The 15,850-nt window shown below is 43.1% G+C and overlaps 1 protein-coding gene across 2 annotated transcripts in view; it reads right to left on the bottom strand.

Moving 5' to 3' along the window:
* pdxdc1 (pyridoxal-dependent decarboxylase domain containing 1) overlaps window positions 1–15,850 on the bottom strand; it is a 47,020-nt gene that overhangs the window by 12,725 nt on the left and 18,445 nt on the right. Inside the window, exons 14-22 of one of the 2 annotated variants that reach the window (XM_078269848.1) lie at window positions 13,672–13,716; window positions 10,926–10,986; window positions 8,001–8,071; window positions 5,616–5,721; window positions 5,337–5,511; window positions 2,464–2,582; window positions 2,231–2,352; window positions 501–593; window positions 273–369 (exon numbers count right to left, since the gene is read on the bottom strand). In XM_078269848.1, the coding sequence (XP_078125974.1) occupies window positions 273–369; window positions 501–593; window positions 2,231–2,352; window positions 2,464–2,582; window positions 5,337–5,511; window positions 5,616–5,721; window positions 8,001–8,071; window positions 10,926–10,986; window positions 13,672–13,716 (889 nt within the window). The remainder of the gene's footprint in view (window positions 1–272; window positions 370–500; window positions 594–2,230; window positions 2,353–2,463; window positions 2,583–5,336; window positions 5,512–5,615; window positions 5,722–8,000; window positions 8,072–10,925; window positions 10,987–13,671; window positions 13,717–15,850) is intronic. The other variant, XM_078269849.1, reaches the window with a different exon arrangement.

Here is a 15,850-nt window from a genome sequence, read left to right as displayed (position 1 = left end):
TTATATTAGACCTGTATTTGAACATAAGCTCTTTACAACGGTCCACTCATAATTGTGGGACAATTACAGCAAAAGACAATCTCAAAGCAGTCATGTTGGATGAAGTTTGAAAAAGTACATGATATTCCTGTGACATTTTAGACTACCACAAAGCTCCCTTTTGATTGTTGCGCATCAAGCTCATCGCTGGGTTGAAAAGTTACACCTGATGTGACATTAAGGCCACTTCAGAGTGTCCTCTCTAATGGTCACCATACAACGACACACTTTACCTGCAGCCAGGTTGAAGGTCCGGCCCTTAATGGAACTTTGAAATGGAGAGAACCAGTTCAACACAGAGCCAACCAGAGGAAGCTGCCTCAGCATCCCCTACAGACAGACACACAGGAAGGCAAAGATTACACACACACACACACACAGACACACAGAGACACACAGAGACACCCAGACAGACATACACAGACACCCATAGACCCAGACAGACACCCAGACAGACAGACCTCCTCCATGAGTTTCTCCTCATTGGCCAGTTGCAGCTGCTGCTCTGCCTCCAGGATGCCTTTCCTCACCACCTCCGTCATGTTCTCCAACAGCTACACAACAAAGAGTCACTATGATTTACAAATGTGGAATATAAGACAACACAGTTAACATACTGTATATTACTATGAACATGTGAGTCCCATATGCATTTTCTACAACAAAAATAACTGTGCAACAACCAAAGCTGGGACTTAACAATTTAATATATCATTGTATGATTATTAAGGCAGGTTATTGTGGTGGTGGATTTCTTCCTGTACTGTTGTTATCTTAACAGTACAGTTATCTTCTTTCGGGGAGGGTTCAACTCCCTGACACCCCTGACATGAGGAACAGGTGACGTGTCTGAGTCACTAGTCTCCCAGTGCCAGGAAGACACATTCAGGCCGAATCCAACCCAGGAAAGAGAGATGTTTTGGGAACGCCTGACGATAATGACCTTATGAAAAGAAACCGTTTTGTGACTTATGACTTTTAGCATTTCTCCATGGCGGCTCCATGGCAAACCAAGCTGCGCTGACATGCGCTTCCACCATAGACTGTAAAAATAATAATGGACGTAGCATTGGTGACATCACCCATTGGTTTGTGGACTGCCGTTTTGAAGCTCGAAGATTACATTTTGGTCGTAGCCATCTTGGTATTTTGGAGCCAGGAGTGACCATATTCGGACGGGGGAGGGCCGAGCTGGGGAGAATAACACGGCTAAGCCAGTGTCACTACGGGTTCGATGGTACTAAGCTAAGCGCTAAAGTGGACGAGTCCCGGATTTTCAACCCTTCTGAGTCATCCAGCGGAGATTTACCGGAGGGTGAACGCAGACCTCTGGGTACTGGAGCCATTCATCTGCATGTACGCCAGTACAGAAATTAGGCAGACTTTCCCTTAATTTACCAGCAACCAACCAACATTAGCGCTAGCTAGCTAGCTTTAGTTGGCAAGGTGCTACCAGCACTACACAAGACACTGTTAGGCGTCAGACATGTTCCAGTTAAATTCGCTGAAGTGAAAACACAAAGTGAGATGGTCAGAGTTTAAGATGAAAACACGGACAACAGCCAAAAGCAAGTTGAGGTCTATTTTAATGTCCACAGTGTTAGCATTGCTAAGCCTCTGTCCTGATTGACAGGTCCTAAAGCATCCCCTGCTTTATATCGTCTGTTTTAAAATAAATGGGACCATCATTTACTAAATGAACATCATGCTGTATTTAAGAAGACTTGAAACTAGTGATAGAGAACATTAACTCATTATGAAAACCTTTACTGAGGTAATCAATCGAGATGTCATTTTCTCACAGACGTCTATAGAAACAGACTTCTTTTTGGAGCCAGTGGAAGTGCTGGAAATTAGAGGAGAATTCCACTACAGCCTCTCTGCAGGAGACCGCTGTGGTCCTGCGTGGTAGCGACCAAACAACCAAAAAAAAAGAAAAGAAATAGCAACCACTTTGTCAGTGTTGGGTGAGGGGTAGTCTATTTTGACGACGTTCCATTTCTGGGATTGTTCAGGTGCCGCCAGAATCTTCGCCGTATGTCCCTCTTTTCAGCCGGATGTCCGTCACTTTCCTCTTTCTTTGTGTTTTTGGCTGAGTGTAAACTATTCATTTAATCTTTGAGGAACCTTTTTGCAACTATCCAATAGCCATCTCAAGTATCCTATAAAAAAATAATGATGTAGCAGTTACCCTCCCACTCTCCTCTATGTCCCTCCCGAGGGCAGCTACTGTATCCACCAACTCTGAAACATCGACGTCCTCCGTGACCATGCCAACAAAGACACAGTGCTCCTCTGTCCCAAACTCAGGGCCTGGGGGGAGAGAGGAGGAGATGGGGAAAAGGCGAGAGAAACAAGGAACAAAAGTGAGAAATACTGTTAATACATTGTTGACAGGCCTCTGAGTTGTGAAGAGGCACTAACCAGTGGAGAAAACGATGTCAGTGTCAAGGTCTTGGAGTTTCTTCAGCAGCTCGGTGTTGATTTTCTCCAGCTCCTGCTTCCTCCTGCTCTCATCCATTCCTTCAGTCTGAGGCTCGTACCTGAACATCAACACACACCTGTCACATCCCAAGTTTGAATCCTACCGAGCACCACAGCTAATCCCAACGTTGTTTAAAGGTTGGTCATTTGTTTATCGCTGCTGGTTTAATCTATGTAGTGTTTATTTATCCTTTTGTCTGCGGCAACTGTCAGACAAATACAACCACAACAAGACATTCAGGGTTTCCCCTGCCGTTATAAGGTTCAGGTGCAGCACCTAAGCTGAATGAATGTAACCAAAAGACTTTTCTTCCGACCTAATGATTGTAGTTGGACTTCTTTAGCAAGTTTAGTCTTTAAGCTTTTAGAGTGTTATTTATTTATGATCTGCTCTAGCTTTTCCAACGTTTCAGACACAGATACGGTGATAATAACGGTCCTAAGTGATGTGAAAAAAAGAGACCCAAAACTACCACAAAGAGACACAAACTGACCCCAAAGGAAACACAACTGGCCAAAAGGAGACACAACATGACTATAAAGAGATGCAAAATGTCTAAAGAAATTGCTCTTTTTTTTTAAATTGAAAAACATAACATTTTCATCAGGAAGGACGCCTAAACCCCCCGCCAAATATGGGCACCTAAGTCTTCCTCAAAGCTAATGAAAACACTGACATTACAATTAAAGACAGGCATTTAACAGACAAGTGCTCCACAACAGCATCACCAACAATCAGTCAGTGATCTGAATCTGTTTAGTGATGGCTTCTCTTATCATTTATACAGAGGTGTCTGTCACACAAATCTTCCTTATGGCTTTATTCAGACATGGCAGGACTGATCCATATGCTCGCGCTATATTCCTGGTACATAGAGGAAGCACTACGTGAGTATTTTCTGTAAGTAACCATCCATCTAGCCCATCTATCAACCTCGCTTTCACTGATGGTTCCTCGCCTAATGAGCGAAAGGCTTACCTGAGGAATTGCTTGCAACCCTAACCAACCAAACCCTACTCTCCTGTTCCATCTCAAACTCTCCCCACACTCCAGCCAATTAATCAACTCCATTTCTACCGAAGCAGACCCACCTATCCCTGTACTTCACTTATGTAACACCTTATTTATCTTTCGGAGGAAGTGCTCTGACTTCACCGTCAACTTCCAGTTGCCAAGCGTCACACTTATCCCCTACTCTATCCAGCTGCTGGTGTGGAATAATCCACCGGGTCACCTAACCAACATAAATCTCTAGTAACCACCACGGAGTTTGGTGTTTTAAGCCCCCAACGTTGTCTTACAGGCAGCGCTGCATGGAAGGCACTAGGGGTAGGCAAGGGTTAGGGTTAAGTGCCTTGAAGTCGACGGTCGCAATGCTGCCTTGAAGTCGACGGTGGGGGCTTAAAACACCATCGAGTAGGGCTGTGTGTTGGCAAGAATCTGGCGATACGATACGTATCACGATACATGGGTCACGATTCAATATAATGCAATATATTTCGATACTGTGCGTAAGGAGATATACTTGGAAGTATAATTTTAGAAAAACTAATATTTAAAAAAAGTTCATAAAAGTCAAAGAAGTTTACTTTAGGTAAACAATTCAGTACACAGAAAATCAAACTGCCAGTTTGGGATTGTGGTTCACAGGTTTTTAGTGAGCTAATTGTTATATGCTAAAGTAGGCCAAAGTTCAGCCGTAGCTACGTTAGTCGCTTTTCCATTACATGGTATCTGCTCGACTCGCCTCGACTCTACTCGCCTTTTTTGGTTTTCCATTACAAAAAAAAAATTACCTGGTACCTGCTAACAGGTACTTTTTTTAGTACCACCTCAGTCGAGGTTCCAAGCGAGCTGAGGCGAGCCAAAAAGGTGACGTGAAAGCGACAGACGGGGGTGTCCTGAACAAACCCGCTATTTTTAAATAGTTTAGCCAGCTGTGTTTTTTTTTTGCTGCCTCCAGCTTCATTTGAAACTAAATGTGTCTTTTGGCTGTGGCAACAACAACAACACACCTTCCACGTTCTGTGTGTGTGTCGCGTTAGGTCACGGCAGTTTCCTGGAGGCGCCGCTTGTTTTACAGTTCTGCGAAGGCTCCAGGCAGAGCTTTCGCCATAGCCTACGTACACACACACACACACGGCCGGCTCGACGCACGCACCAGCGCACAAGTATAAACATCAGGCCACTTATATAGTATACGGCGAAAGCTCTGCGTGGAGCCTCCACAGAACTGTAAAACAAGCTCAAGTGGCCTGATGTTTATAGCCACGCTGAGGCGGTACTAAAATCTGCAATGGAAAACGGACGCACAGTGTGTCGAGGCGAGTAGGTACCATGTAATGGAAAAACGCCAATTGTTAGCTTCTAGCAAAAAGTCAGGCACTGCTAGGCACTGTTAGGCAAGGACACTAGTGGTGGGTCTCAGCATAGCCATCTATTGGTAGGGGGTTTAAACACAACATAAACGTGAATCAGTAGTCCGTATCAGCAGACACCCTGCCAGGCACCCTGTTTTCCTTTCTGTGTTGCTATGTGCGGGACATTTCTGGCCAGTAACAAAGAGCCTTTTGGGCCCCATGTGGGTGTGTAACCCTCAGCCAATAACAGCGTGCAGGTTGTACAGACAGGATCAAGCTCTGCATTCACTCATAATCCCACAATGCGGCACCTTTTCTGCAGAGGTTTGTGGGTGTTTATTTGAGCTTTAGAATTCAATCGCCGGAAAAGAAAACGTATTCCTCTGATTCACTGCTTTTTTACTCTCAGTCACTCACTACATATAATGCCTTTAAAGTGCATCCGTTCTTACCGCACGGCGCCAAGGCCAGGCCAGCTGAGGTCCTGGATGTATGCGAGTGAGGGGGAGTGTCGGTGGGTTTCCTCTCTGAAGTCCTGTCTGAGGCACATTGTGGAGCACATCATGGGCAACAGCTGCGCCAGCTTCTCTGCCAGCTCCTCAATGTTCTCCTGCTGGGTCCCCAGAACTGGACGGGAGGGAGAAACTCATGGTCAGGACTGTTACCTGGTATTGTTTGAACCCTAGCTGACAGTTTTTAACATTTAAAAATCGTGAGTGTGTGTGTGTTACCTGCAGCAGTCAGGAGGGGACTGAAGCGAACACATGTACCCTCGTCTTCGAGCTCCACCACATCTACCCCGCTGCTGGGAACCAGCTGCACCAGCTGTTCACCCAGCTACACCCAGGGGGAAATGGGAAAGGAATATACTGCATCAACTGTGTGGTTGTTGAGAGTTAAGTGTTCGAGAGCCCCTACTATGCTTTATTGAATTTCCCCCGTCTTTAAGTGTGTTTTATAGTTGTTTGGGCTTTCTCAGGAATGCGGGGCCAAGAGCTCAGACAGAGTGTCTCAGACAGAGGAGCTGCAGCAATGGGCAGTATGAGAAATATTATTTTGAACATTAAAGCATGTAAACCTATTCTAGGAGACCCCAAGAGTACAAATAGGATGCTGAAAAGGAGTATAATAGGGGCTCTTTAAGTGTAGAGAACATTATTTTGTGAAAAAAGGTTCAGTTCTGACTTTTGAAACTTTGACTAGCACTATCACTATTGTGACTAGCACACAATAGTCCCACCAAATTAGTAAATTTACTGTTGTTTGGAAACTGGACACAACCGTGCACACAGCCATGGCCATGGGCTTTAGAAGCGTGAGAGCTTAAACCTGTAGTCAGATAGAATGTGATAAGTTATCAACCAAACATCCATAAATCCATGGTTACGTTCGAAATCATTTCTTACTGTGAGAGCGTGCACACGGCGAGGTGTGGACTAGTGTGAGCTTTAAACACTTCTCCCGCCCACCATGTTTTATTGTTCATATTCTAAAACGCTATCAGCACATGGTATCATGTACAGTATTGCAGGATATTTCAGACTGGCACCTGAACACCTTGTGAGCTGCTATGTGCATCAAAACAAACACAGAAAGATCTAACGTATTCTTATCAGCCTGCAGATGTTTAAATCCAACAACCAGCCACAAAGCAATCTGACATATATTTAAACACATAATCCACTATATATCCAAAGGGAGATGGAAATAATAACATTACATATAGCAATACTATATATAATACATTTACACTGATTTCCTCCTCGTATTTTGAAGTTTGACACAGTTGTTAGAACTCAGTTGTTGTATTTTAAAGCTGAATTATTGAATTAGTTAACTTCCTGGCAGCTGTAAAAACATGTGCCTTTTTACACACTCGGCAGACAGAGCAAGATCAGTATTTTTTTTTCAGAGTGGTGTTTGTGTCCACCTCATGAACGCATCTCTACTATTCACTCATCTCTGGTTGTGCTTTCTACCAGCTCCTGGCTGCTAGTGTACACTTTAGGCTTTAGGGTAGAGGATGGATACCCGACCCGAGCCTGACGGGACCCGATGGGACAGATATTTAGAAATTATGTTTGGGTTCGGGCTCGGTCACATCAGCGCGATAAGGCATTGAACATTTTAAATTTAAAACAGCTTATTAACGTGTGCTTGTTGCCCCGTGTGAGCTGATGCGCTCATCGGTTGACATTTCCGAATGCCTTCCTACAGTTGCTTAATAAAAGCTTTCCACACAAACAAACGTACATGTGTCATTAGTATGAGAAAAAAAAAAACGAGATTTTAACTGTGTCGGGCTCGGACATAAATATCTTAATGCCTGTCGGGCTCGGGTCCGGTTCGGTTACTGCTCTGGCGGACGCGGGCCGGGCTCGGACAGAAAAATGCGGCCCGATCCGCAACCTACTTTAGGCACGAGGCTTTAAATCACTTTTAGTGACTTCATTCACATTATTTCATTCATATAAAAATCTTAATTTTCGGAGCATTAACTAGCATAGGCACAGAAATACAAGGCACAGCACGTGTTTAACCCTTGCGTTGTCCTTCCGGGTAAAAAATGTACCCTCTCTTTCCAACGTTCTTGACGCTTTTTTGAAGTTTCTGTCACTTTTTTCAAGGTTTTTGTTTCTTTTTTCTGAGCTTTATTTTCATTACCACCAAATTCACCACTAACACTAACCTATTAGTTTTACACTTATTTTGAGGTATTCATGACCGATAAACCTCATTTATATGAAATTATACCTATTTTATTTTATTTTTTTTGAAAAAAGTTGAAATTATGAATTATTTGGACTAATCAGAGGAACATATGTTGAGAGAATCACGGACTGGTATATGTCAAAGTTTAGTCAGGATACTGTTTTGAGACAATTTCATTTTTTTTTCCCTCCAAATGCTATAAAATTGAATAAAACACCTGAAATTAAAATCAAGGTAGGGAACTGATCATTAATTATACTCAAAGAGTGTTTCTATGGAACTACTTGTGTCATTTTTGTGCAATTTGCTTGAAAGAAACCCACATTTCTGATATAGAAACTTTGAAAACGGGTCAAAGTTGACCCGAGGACAACAGGAGGGTGGAAGGAGGAGGAAACACTCACCCATCTGTTGAAGGCATCCAGCACCTCTTTATCCCCAGCACAGTAACCTTCCACTGAACCCCCACTGGACGCTACCATCAGAAGAAAAAAGGGAAAGGAAGAACACAACAATATACTGTGATTATCTTGGTATTATGTGAATAATCCCTGAACTCCATTCACATGCTTGAGCATGGAATTTCATTTTTGCGAGCATTTGGGAACATTATGTGTAACAAAATGGTATAAGCTCAAAAAGGTGAACTTCCTAGCTTTTCAGAGCCTGTAAGTGCATCTTATGGTCTTCTGAAGGAAAAGACAACCCACTCACACAGACCTTTAACACTAACCACCACGTAACAGCATGAAAGATCAGTGAGGACCCTGTGTGTGTGTGTGTGTGTGTGTGTGTGTGTGTGTGTGTGTATATCAGAATCAGATATATTGGCCAAGTATACTTACATACACAAGGAATTTGACTTTGGTAGGCGTTAACTCTCTATACATTCAACAAATAGACATATATGTAGTAACATACTGAACAATAGAGACAACAATATACATATAGGCACATGTCAACATAATATACAAAAATACAAATAAGATATAATATCAAGACAAGTACACATGGAGTAGGATGTAAAGTCCAAAAAGTAATAGTGAAAAGTAGTGTGCAAGATGCATATTGGAATGATAAGTATGTAAAGTGTAGAGAAGTGGGTGAGTGGCCAAAGTGGGGATCAATATCCCCATCCACATATGAGTATGTGTGTGCGTGTGAGTGAGATTGGGCGATTCACTCTTGACACCAAAGACCATCTTTGAACAGGGTCACAGGAACAGAGGTCACCATCTCCCACAATATAGAACTACCTGTTATCATGTGACTGAAGTTCCATACTCAGGTCATGTGATGACAACTAAGCTGATGATGACCATGAGACTCGATAGAAAACTAGTAACTGAACCTTTGAGCTTCTAACATCTTTTTACACAAATCCCTTTTAGTTTTAAAACACATTTGTAACGGCTAACATACAAATAAACATGTTCACCATAGACATCCTATCCTGCAGTACATTACTGTTCCATCACGGGGTCTGATGGACAAAGACTCTTTACCAGCGGAGATTCACACCTTAACCAGTCTCGCATTGCCAGACCTTCCTCCACAGCACTGCAAAGGAAGGTCTGGTTGGTCCACACCGCATTCTGGGATGGGAGAAAAACGTGCTCTGGTTTATGTTCTAGGAACTGCAAAAATCCCTCAGGTCGGAAAGCGGCTTATGTAAATCTACTCAGACAGACTTGTGATTTAAAATGTCTTCTTAGCTTTTGTTTATTCTGTTGTTTCCTCCTAAAACCCTGACCAGAAACTCATTCTGCTCAGAGAGAATTCTACAGCTTCTTGTGAACTTCTGTCTCCACTGGGCAGTGAATAAGGGGTCTTTCACACCTAACTCGTTTGGTCCAAACTTTCGGACTTTTCAGTTTGATCCAAACCAAAAATTACAGGTGTGAAACCTCTCCCGGACCACGGTCCAGACAAAACAGCTGAAATTTGTTCCGACCAAAAGAGGTGGTCTCGGTCCGGATCAAACTGAACCATGGTCCGGTTCGTGTCTAGTGTGAAAGCATTTTTTGGATGGTTCGGACTTCCGACTAAATACAGGAAGCTCTGGCAGGCTATCTTGGTGTTATAAGACAGGGGAAGCTCCTTTAAGGAACAGCTCAGTGCTTGGTGTGTACGTGAGAGTGTGTGACGGTGAACGCGCTCAGAGCAGACAGCTGTCGGCTATCAGAGCAGAGAATAAATCAGCAGTTTCCTTGTTAAGTGGTAGTAAATGTACAGTGTAGGTTTCAGTTTGTCTCTGACTACCGTTTAGACGGAAACGATCTGAAGAGAAAACGCAACAGTGGCGTTGCGTTCTCACCTTTTATTCTGCGTTTAGACGAGCGTTTTGGGGGGGAAATCTGCGTGCATATGGTGACGCAAAAGTGTGTGAAATTCGATGTAGTATGAACACCGGGCGGCTAGGTGGTAGTGTGAAGCACTGCCACACAACACCACCTGCGCACAACCTTCCTTCTACTTCTCTCCCTTTGGCTAGACAGACGAGGAGGTGGAATTATTGCTCCAAACAATGTACACACACGGCACATGGCACGCACACACACACACACACACACACACAGTGCGTTTTTACCCTTTAGACGGGAACGCGACGGTGGAGCGTTTTTAAGATTTCCACTCTGGAGGGTGGTTTCACTTTTTTTGCGTTTTTAAGCCCCAGAAATGCCATTGGCGTCTAAACGAAAGGCACATCTGATCAAATAATTTGTCGTTTTCACCCGCGAGCGTATTTGTGTAAACAGGCCCTGAATAAACGCTGCAGCTCCTCAAAACCCAAAAGGTTCCCGTGTCTTGCTTCACAACAACGCAACTAAACAAAAAGAGCCGCGGCGGCACGGGGAGAGCGTCAGTCAGCTGGAAAAACTCTGACACAGAGAGAGGAGACGAGGGGACGGGGGAAGCCCGTCTACAAACCAACCAAACTAACTGGAAAATGTATACAATGTAACAAAAACATGAACCTTGGTTCGGACTTTCAGCCCCCCTAAAACTCAGCTGAACCAGCCACCGAATTGGACCTGAGAGAACTTTTGGTTACACTTTACTTGAAGGTATCTACATAAGAGTGACATGACACTGTCATGAACGTGTCATAAACAAGTCATAAACGTTGATGACGTAACGCTTCTTTCATCAAGTATCATTCGGTTTTTGTCACGACAAGTTAGGGTTAGAGTTAGGGTTCATGTGTTCATGACAGTGTCATGTGTTCATGACAGTGTCATGTCACTCTTATGTAGATACCTTCGAGTCAAGGGTTACTGAACTTTTTCTTCCACACGTTGGTAGGGTCAAAGGAAATCTTCCCTTACCAGCACTCGTTTCCTGGGAAAACTTAAATAGCACCACAGGAGAGCTGAGTTCATCCTCCACCTGTTGGACACACAAAGACACAGATCAGCCAATCGGAGACTCCGAGATCCTTATCACCACACTGAACAAGTGATCTGCTGTATGACATGCAAAACAATCATCATCCGTTCAAAGGGTGCGATGTTAACATGGATTCAAGATGTTTGCTTAGTGTCCATGCCTTCTGAAGCTCCTATATGTTATGTCTGTGGTAATTGTAGCTGTATGTCACAAACATTTCTTGTTTGATTTGTCAAACTGGTCGTTATGGGAGTGGTGGCCGAGTCCTTGCCTGTCAGTGGTATGAAGCAGCCAAAACCTAGCTACAGCTCCAGTTTAGAACATTTGAAAAAGTAAAAGCTGATCAATATGTGGCATTGCGCTTTTGGGGGGTGAAGGCAAGCGAGTCTGCGTTGAAGATTTGAGGGTCATGAATAATTCACAAGCATATGTGGTGTTGTCAAGTTAAAAAAAAAAAAAAGAAAACAGAACAATAACTGTCATATTTTTTTATCCATGAATATGTGACAAATGCTACATACATCTACACTACTATGTTTTGGTTTAAAAACAAGTATCTTTTGCTACGTTTACACCTCAAGTCCACACTGCTCCGGCGTTTCCGAGCCCCTTGAACGGAGACGTTTGGAAACAGTGCTGCCCCCCATTTTGGTTTGAAAACTCCTGGGGTTATTGTAGTCTGGACGGGTACAAAAACGGAGACCTTTGGAAACGAGGAAGCACGTCAGTCAGTCTTATTGGTTAGGTAGCTAACAGACCTTTCAGTAACAGTTCCACCTCGTCGTCTCTCCAAGATTAGAAATCCCTGGTGTTACTTTTCACCACCGTTGTTCTTTCTCCAAAGCATTTTCAGTTTTTTCAACTTATACATCCATGATTTTCAACGTCAGACACTCTGCTCCCTGTTTACACCGGCACGCACATGCCCAGTGTGTGCAAACGGTCATGTGATATGCGTTGTCTGACGTGTTAATATGGACGCAGATTAGTCAGGACTAGATACAGGTGAACATTACATGACATGACATGACACATGACACAGTGGTGATAGGCCAGATTACCAACAGTCAGGAGAAGGCCCACCTGGAAGAAGCAGCTATCACTATGCTGCGAGGCCAACAGCCTCCTACTGAACGTCCCTGGGAGGAAGCAGCACGGGAGCTACACAACCCTGAGAATCCATGGGACTCTTGTGGAGAGGGTGAGCTCCCTCAGGTACCTGGGAGTCCACGTCGCAGAGAATCTGACATGTCCACGCATTAGCTTAAAGTGCTCATATTGTGCTCATTTTCAGGTTCATAATTGTATTTAGAGGTTGTAACAGAATAGGTTTATGTGATTTTCAGCAAACACTATATTTTTGTTGTATTGCACATTGCTGCAGCTCCTCTTTTCACCCTGTGTGTTGAGCTCTCTTTTTTAACTGCAGAGTGAGGCATCTCACTTCTGTCCAATCTTTGTTGGGAGCCGCACATGCGCAGTAAGTACTGTTAGCCAGTCATTTGCAGAGTATGAGGGCGTGCCACCCTAGCAGCTAGGCGAGCATTATAACGTGTGTTACAAAGTGACGCACGTTCGTCACGGAAGTAAAGGCTGGACTACAACAGAGCTGTTTGGAGCAGTTTGTGAACAGTGTTTTCTGTTGGAGATGGTAAGTCCCTTTGGGGTGGACTTTGGGCTTCTTCACTTTGTAAACCTATAACGTGCACAAGAAAGATATAGAACACAATAAAGGAAAGGGAAAAAGCCAAAAAGCATAATATGAGCACTTTAAAACATTCAAAGTCTCTCTGGGAGTCCTAAAAACCTTCTACTCTGCACGAAGCATCACCAACTAGTATTTGGATTTTAAACCAAAAAAAAAAAGTAATGAGATGCAACAGGACATGACACATTCATTAATTATTCATGACCCTTGTATTTCTTCCAAAAGGCAACAAAGCATAATGAGTGTGGAGAGGCATTCCCTGAAGTACCTCAAAGAACATGCCTGAGTGGTCCACATCCTAAACAATTAGGAAGTAAATAGTTCATCAGCCAATGGAGACCCAAATACTGCTGAGCTGATGTGAGGAAATGGTCAGGAGTGACAGGAAGAAAGAAAAGGAGGGGAAGGGAGGACACAGGGGAGTGGAGGGGGGGTAGAGACAGGCAGAGGCTCGGTCCCACCTACAATAGAGAGCAAGAGAGAGCCCAGAACGTCCCGCAGTGAAGCCCCGGAGATAGGTGGGATCGGCGACACCAAGCCCTGGAACCAAAGCAACCCACACTGACTATAACTACAGCTACACACACACACACACACACACACACACACACACACAGAGAAAGGATTCACACACAGACCTGCAAGCTCATACACTCTACCAGCTTACTAACACAGTGGTACTTCAAACTCAAACTGCAGCATCTTCACAGCCAATGTGGCTGACTGTGACCAAAGTGGCATTCATCCTTCTTTTACCAAGCTAGTGTCTGTGAGTTGGAGTACCACTGTGTAATGATTCTGATCCCCAACACTCCGATTGTTCACTGCATATGTATTGCATGGGATGAATTCACATCACATTACATCTCAGTGACTCCATGGACGCAGTGTTTGCCTTTCGTGGATGCCAGTGAACAAGCCTTTAAGCCAAGTGTGTCCCCCTGAGACTGTTAGTATCAACCCAACACTGGTTTTACCATGGTCAGAGCCTCGGCGAGAGACATCTCTGTCTGAAGCACGTCCTATAAACACAAATGGATGTGGTCTTTGAACAGCTGGAGGTCCTTTTTTTTAATGTGATATAAGTTATATATGTTAGTTATGGAGCTACAGTACATGAATAGGTGTTGATGCTTGTACCAAACGAAAAGATTGCACCTGTGCTGTCTATCATGTGAATAAAATGATGAAGCAGCCAACATTTCTAATATGTTTGAATTTCAGTGGCGGAATGTAACTAAGTACATTTACTCAAGTACTGTACTTAAGTACAAATGTTGAGGTACTTGTACTTTACTGGAGTCTTTATTTTTATTTCATGCCACTTTCTACTTCGCTACATTTCAGAGAGAAATATTGTACTTTTTACTCCACTACATTCATCTGTTACAGCTTTAGTTACTAGTTACTTTACACATTAAGATTTCTGCACACAAAACACATGTAGTTTATAAAATCTGATGTTTTATTATGAATAAAACTAGCCAACAATATAACGGCCTACAAGTCCAGCTGAAATGATTAGACCATTAAACACACAACTGTTTGGATCCTTTACACTTTCTACAATGGGAGGGGAGTTCTGCATTGAGTACTTTTACCTTTAATACTTGAAGTGCATTGTTCTGATGATACAGACTTTTACTTAAGTAAGATTTTCAATGTAGAACTTTTACTTGCAACAGAGTATTTTTACAGTGTGGTGTTAGTACTTTTACTTAAGTAAAGGATCTGAATACTTCTTCCACCGCTGTTGAATTTCACATGTGGGTGGTGGTGATAATATCATATAATAAAATGATTATGCCAAAATCTAATCAGGTACTCTAGCATAAAGGAGGACATTTGTCACATATGCTGCTCTTGAGCCAGCGAGTACTGATAACAGAAGGTTACCTGTTACTGTTACAGCTTCAGTTCACCACTGAGATCCATCAGCCTTCAGACAAACTGATGTGTACCTCTATAACACTCACTTTATTAGCTGAAATATAAGAAAATCTATACAAACCTCTTTGTATCTTATTTATTTAAGCTGCTTTTTTTAATTGATAGGTTTGCCAACCCAGCAATGAGTGCATCTACAGTACTAACTAAGTACTGTGTGTGTGTGTGTGTGTGTGTGTGTGTGTGTGTGTGTGTGTGTGTGTGTGTGTGTATATCACAGCCTGATAGATCTTCTTCCTCTGGGCCACAGAGCTTCATCAACACATCAGTGAGTCACACTGTTGCACTGGCTGACATGTCCATTCATTACCATTAAAACACACACACACACACACACACACACACACACACACACACACACGATTATTTTGACTTAACCCCACATACTCACTAGAGCAGGGGTATTCAGTCAAAATTCAAAAAGGTCCAGTTACTAAAGGTCCTAAAGGTCCTAACCTCATAATGTCTAAATGACGTCCTATAGTCTACCCCTACGTCTATCAAATACAATCAACTATTGTCAAATAGTAGAATACTTTCAACATACAGACACACTGAATTTGTATGGAACTTGTATAGAAAACAAATAGCTATATTTACTGGTACTGTCTACTGGTACAGAAACAGCACCGAACAGGACCGCCACCCTGCAGAGAGTGACACGGTAGACAATCCATTTGATTGGCTTAATTGAGTGAAGCAACTGCCGTTTTAACTGGATTATCTGCGCGGTCTGTAGCTGCGATCGTCAGAAAAAAAAGCAATGCTCCGTTAGGATTATTTATTTATTCTCAGAAATTTATCAGAAATTGGTCACAGGTTAGGAAAGAACCGTCACCGTCCAGGTCCAGGCCGCGGTCTGCCATGTGGCGATGCCCACGTTAGAGCATTAAATGTGGATTATTCCGCCACTGAAAATAATCAACAAATGCACTTTCCTCCTGTTTGAGTTATGTTTGCTTACAACTACGGTGACCAACTCTTTTAGGAAATTACCGGGCTTTTTATAAAAAAATGTGAAATTTAAAAATGTGTGAGCTGGGAGAGCCAAAATAAAGGCAGCAGGAGATGTGTGATATTATTCAGCAGCACTGCATGACAAGTGGAAACAGTATGCAGGGGGAAACTGTCAACAAGCAAGTTCACTTTGTTTATTCCTTCGAGGCCTGCACAATATTCCTATCATATTCCTGTTGGATTCATAACTTC

The sequence above is a fragment of the Sander vitreus genome, chromosome 15, assembly GCF_031162955.1.
Source record: "Sander vitreus isolate 19-12246 chromosome 15, sanVit1, whole genome shotgun sequence".
Lineage (NCBI taxonomy): Eukaryota > Metazoa > Chordata > Actinopteri > Perciformes > Percidae > Sander > Sander vitreus.
The sequence above is the reverse complement of the archived record's forward strand: the minus strand, read 5'-3'. Positions and strand labels throughout refer to the sequence as shown.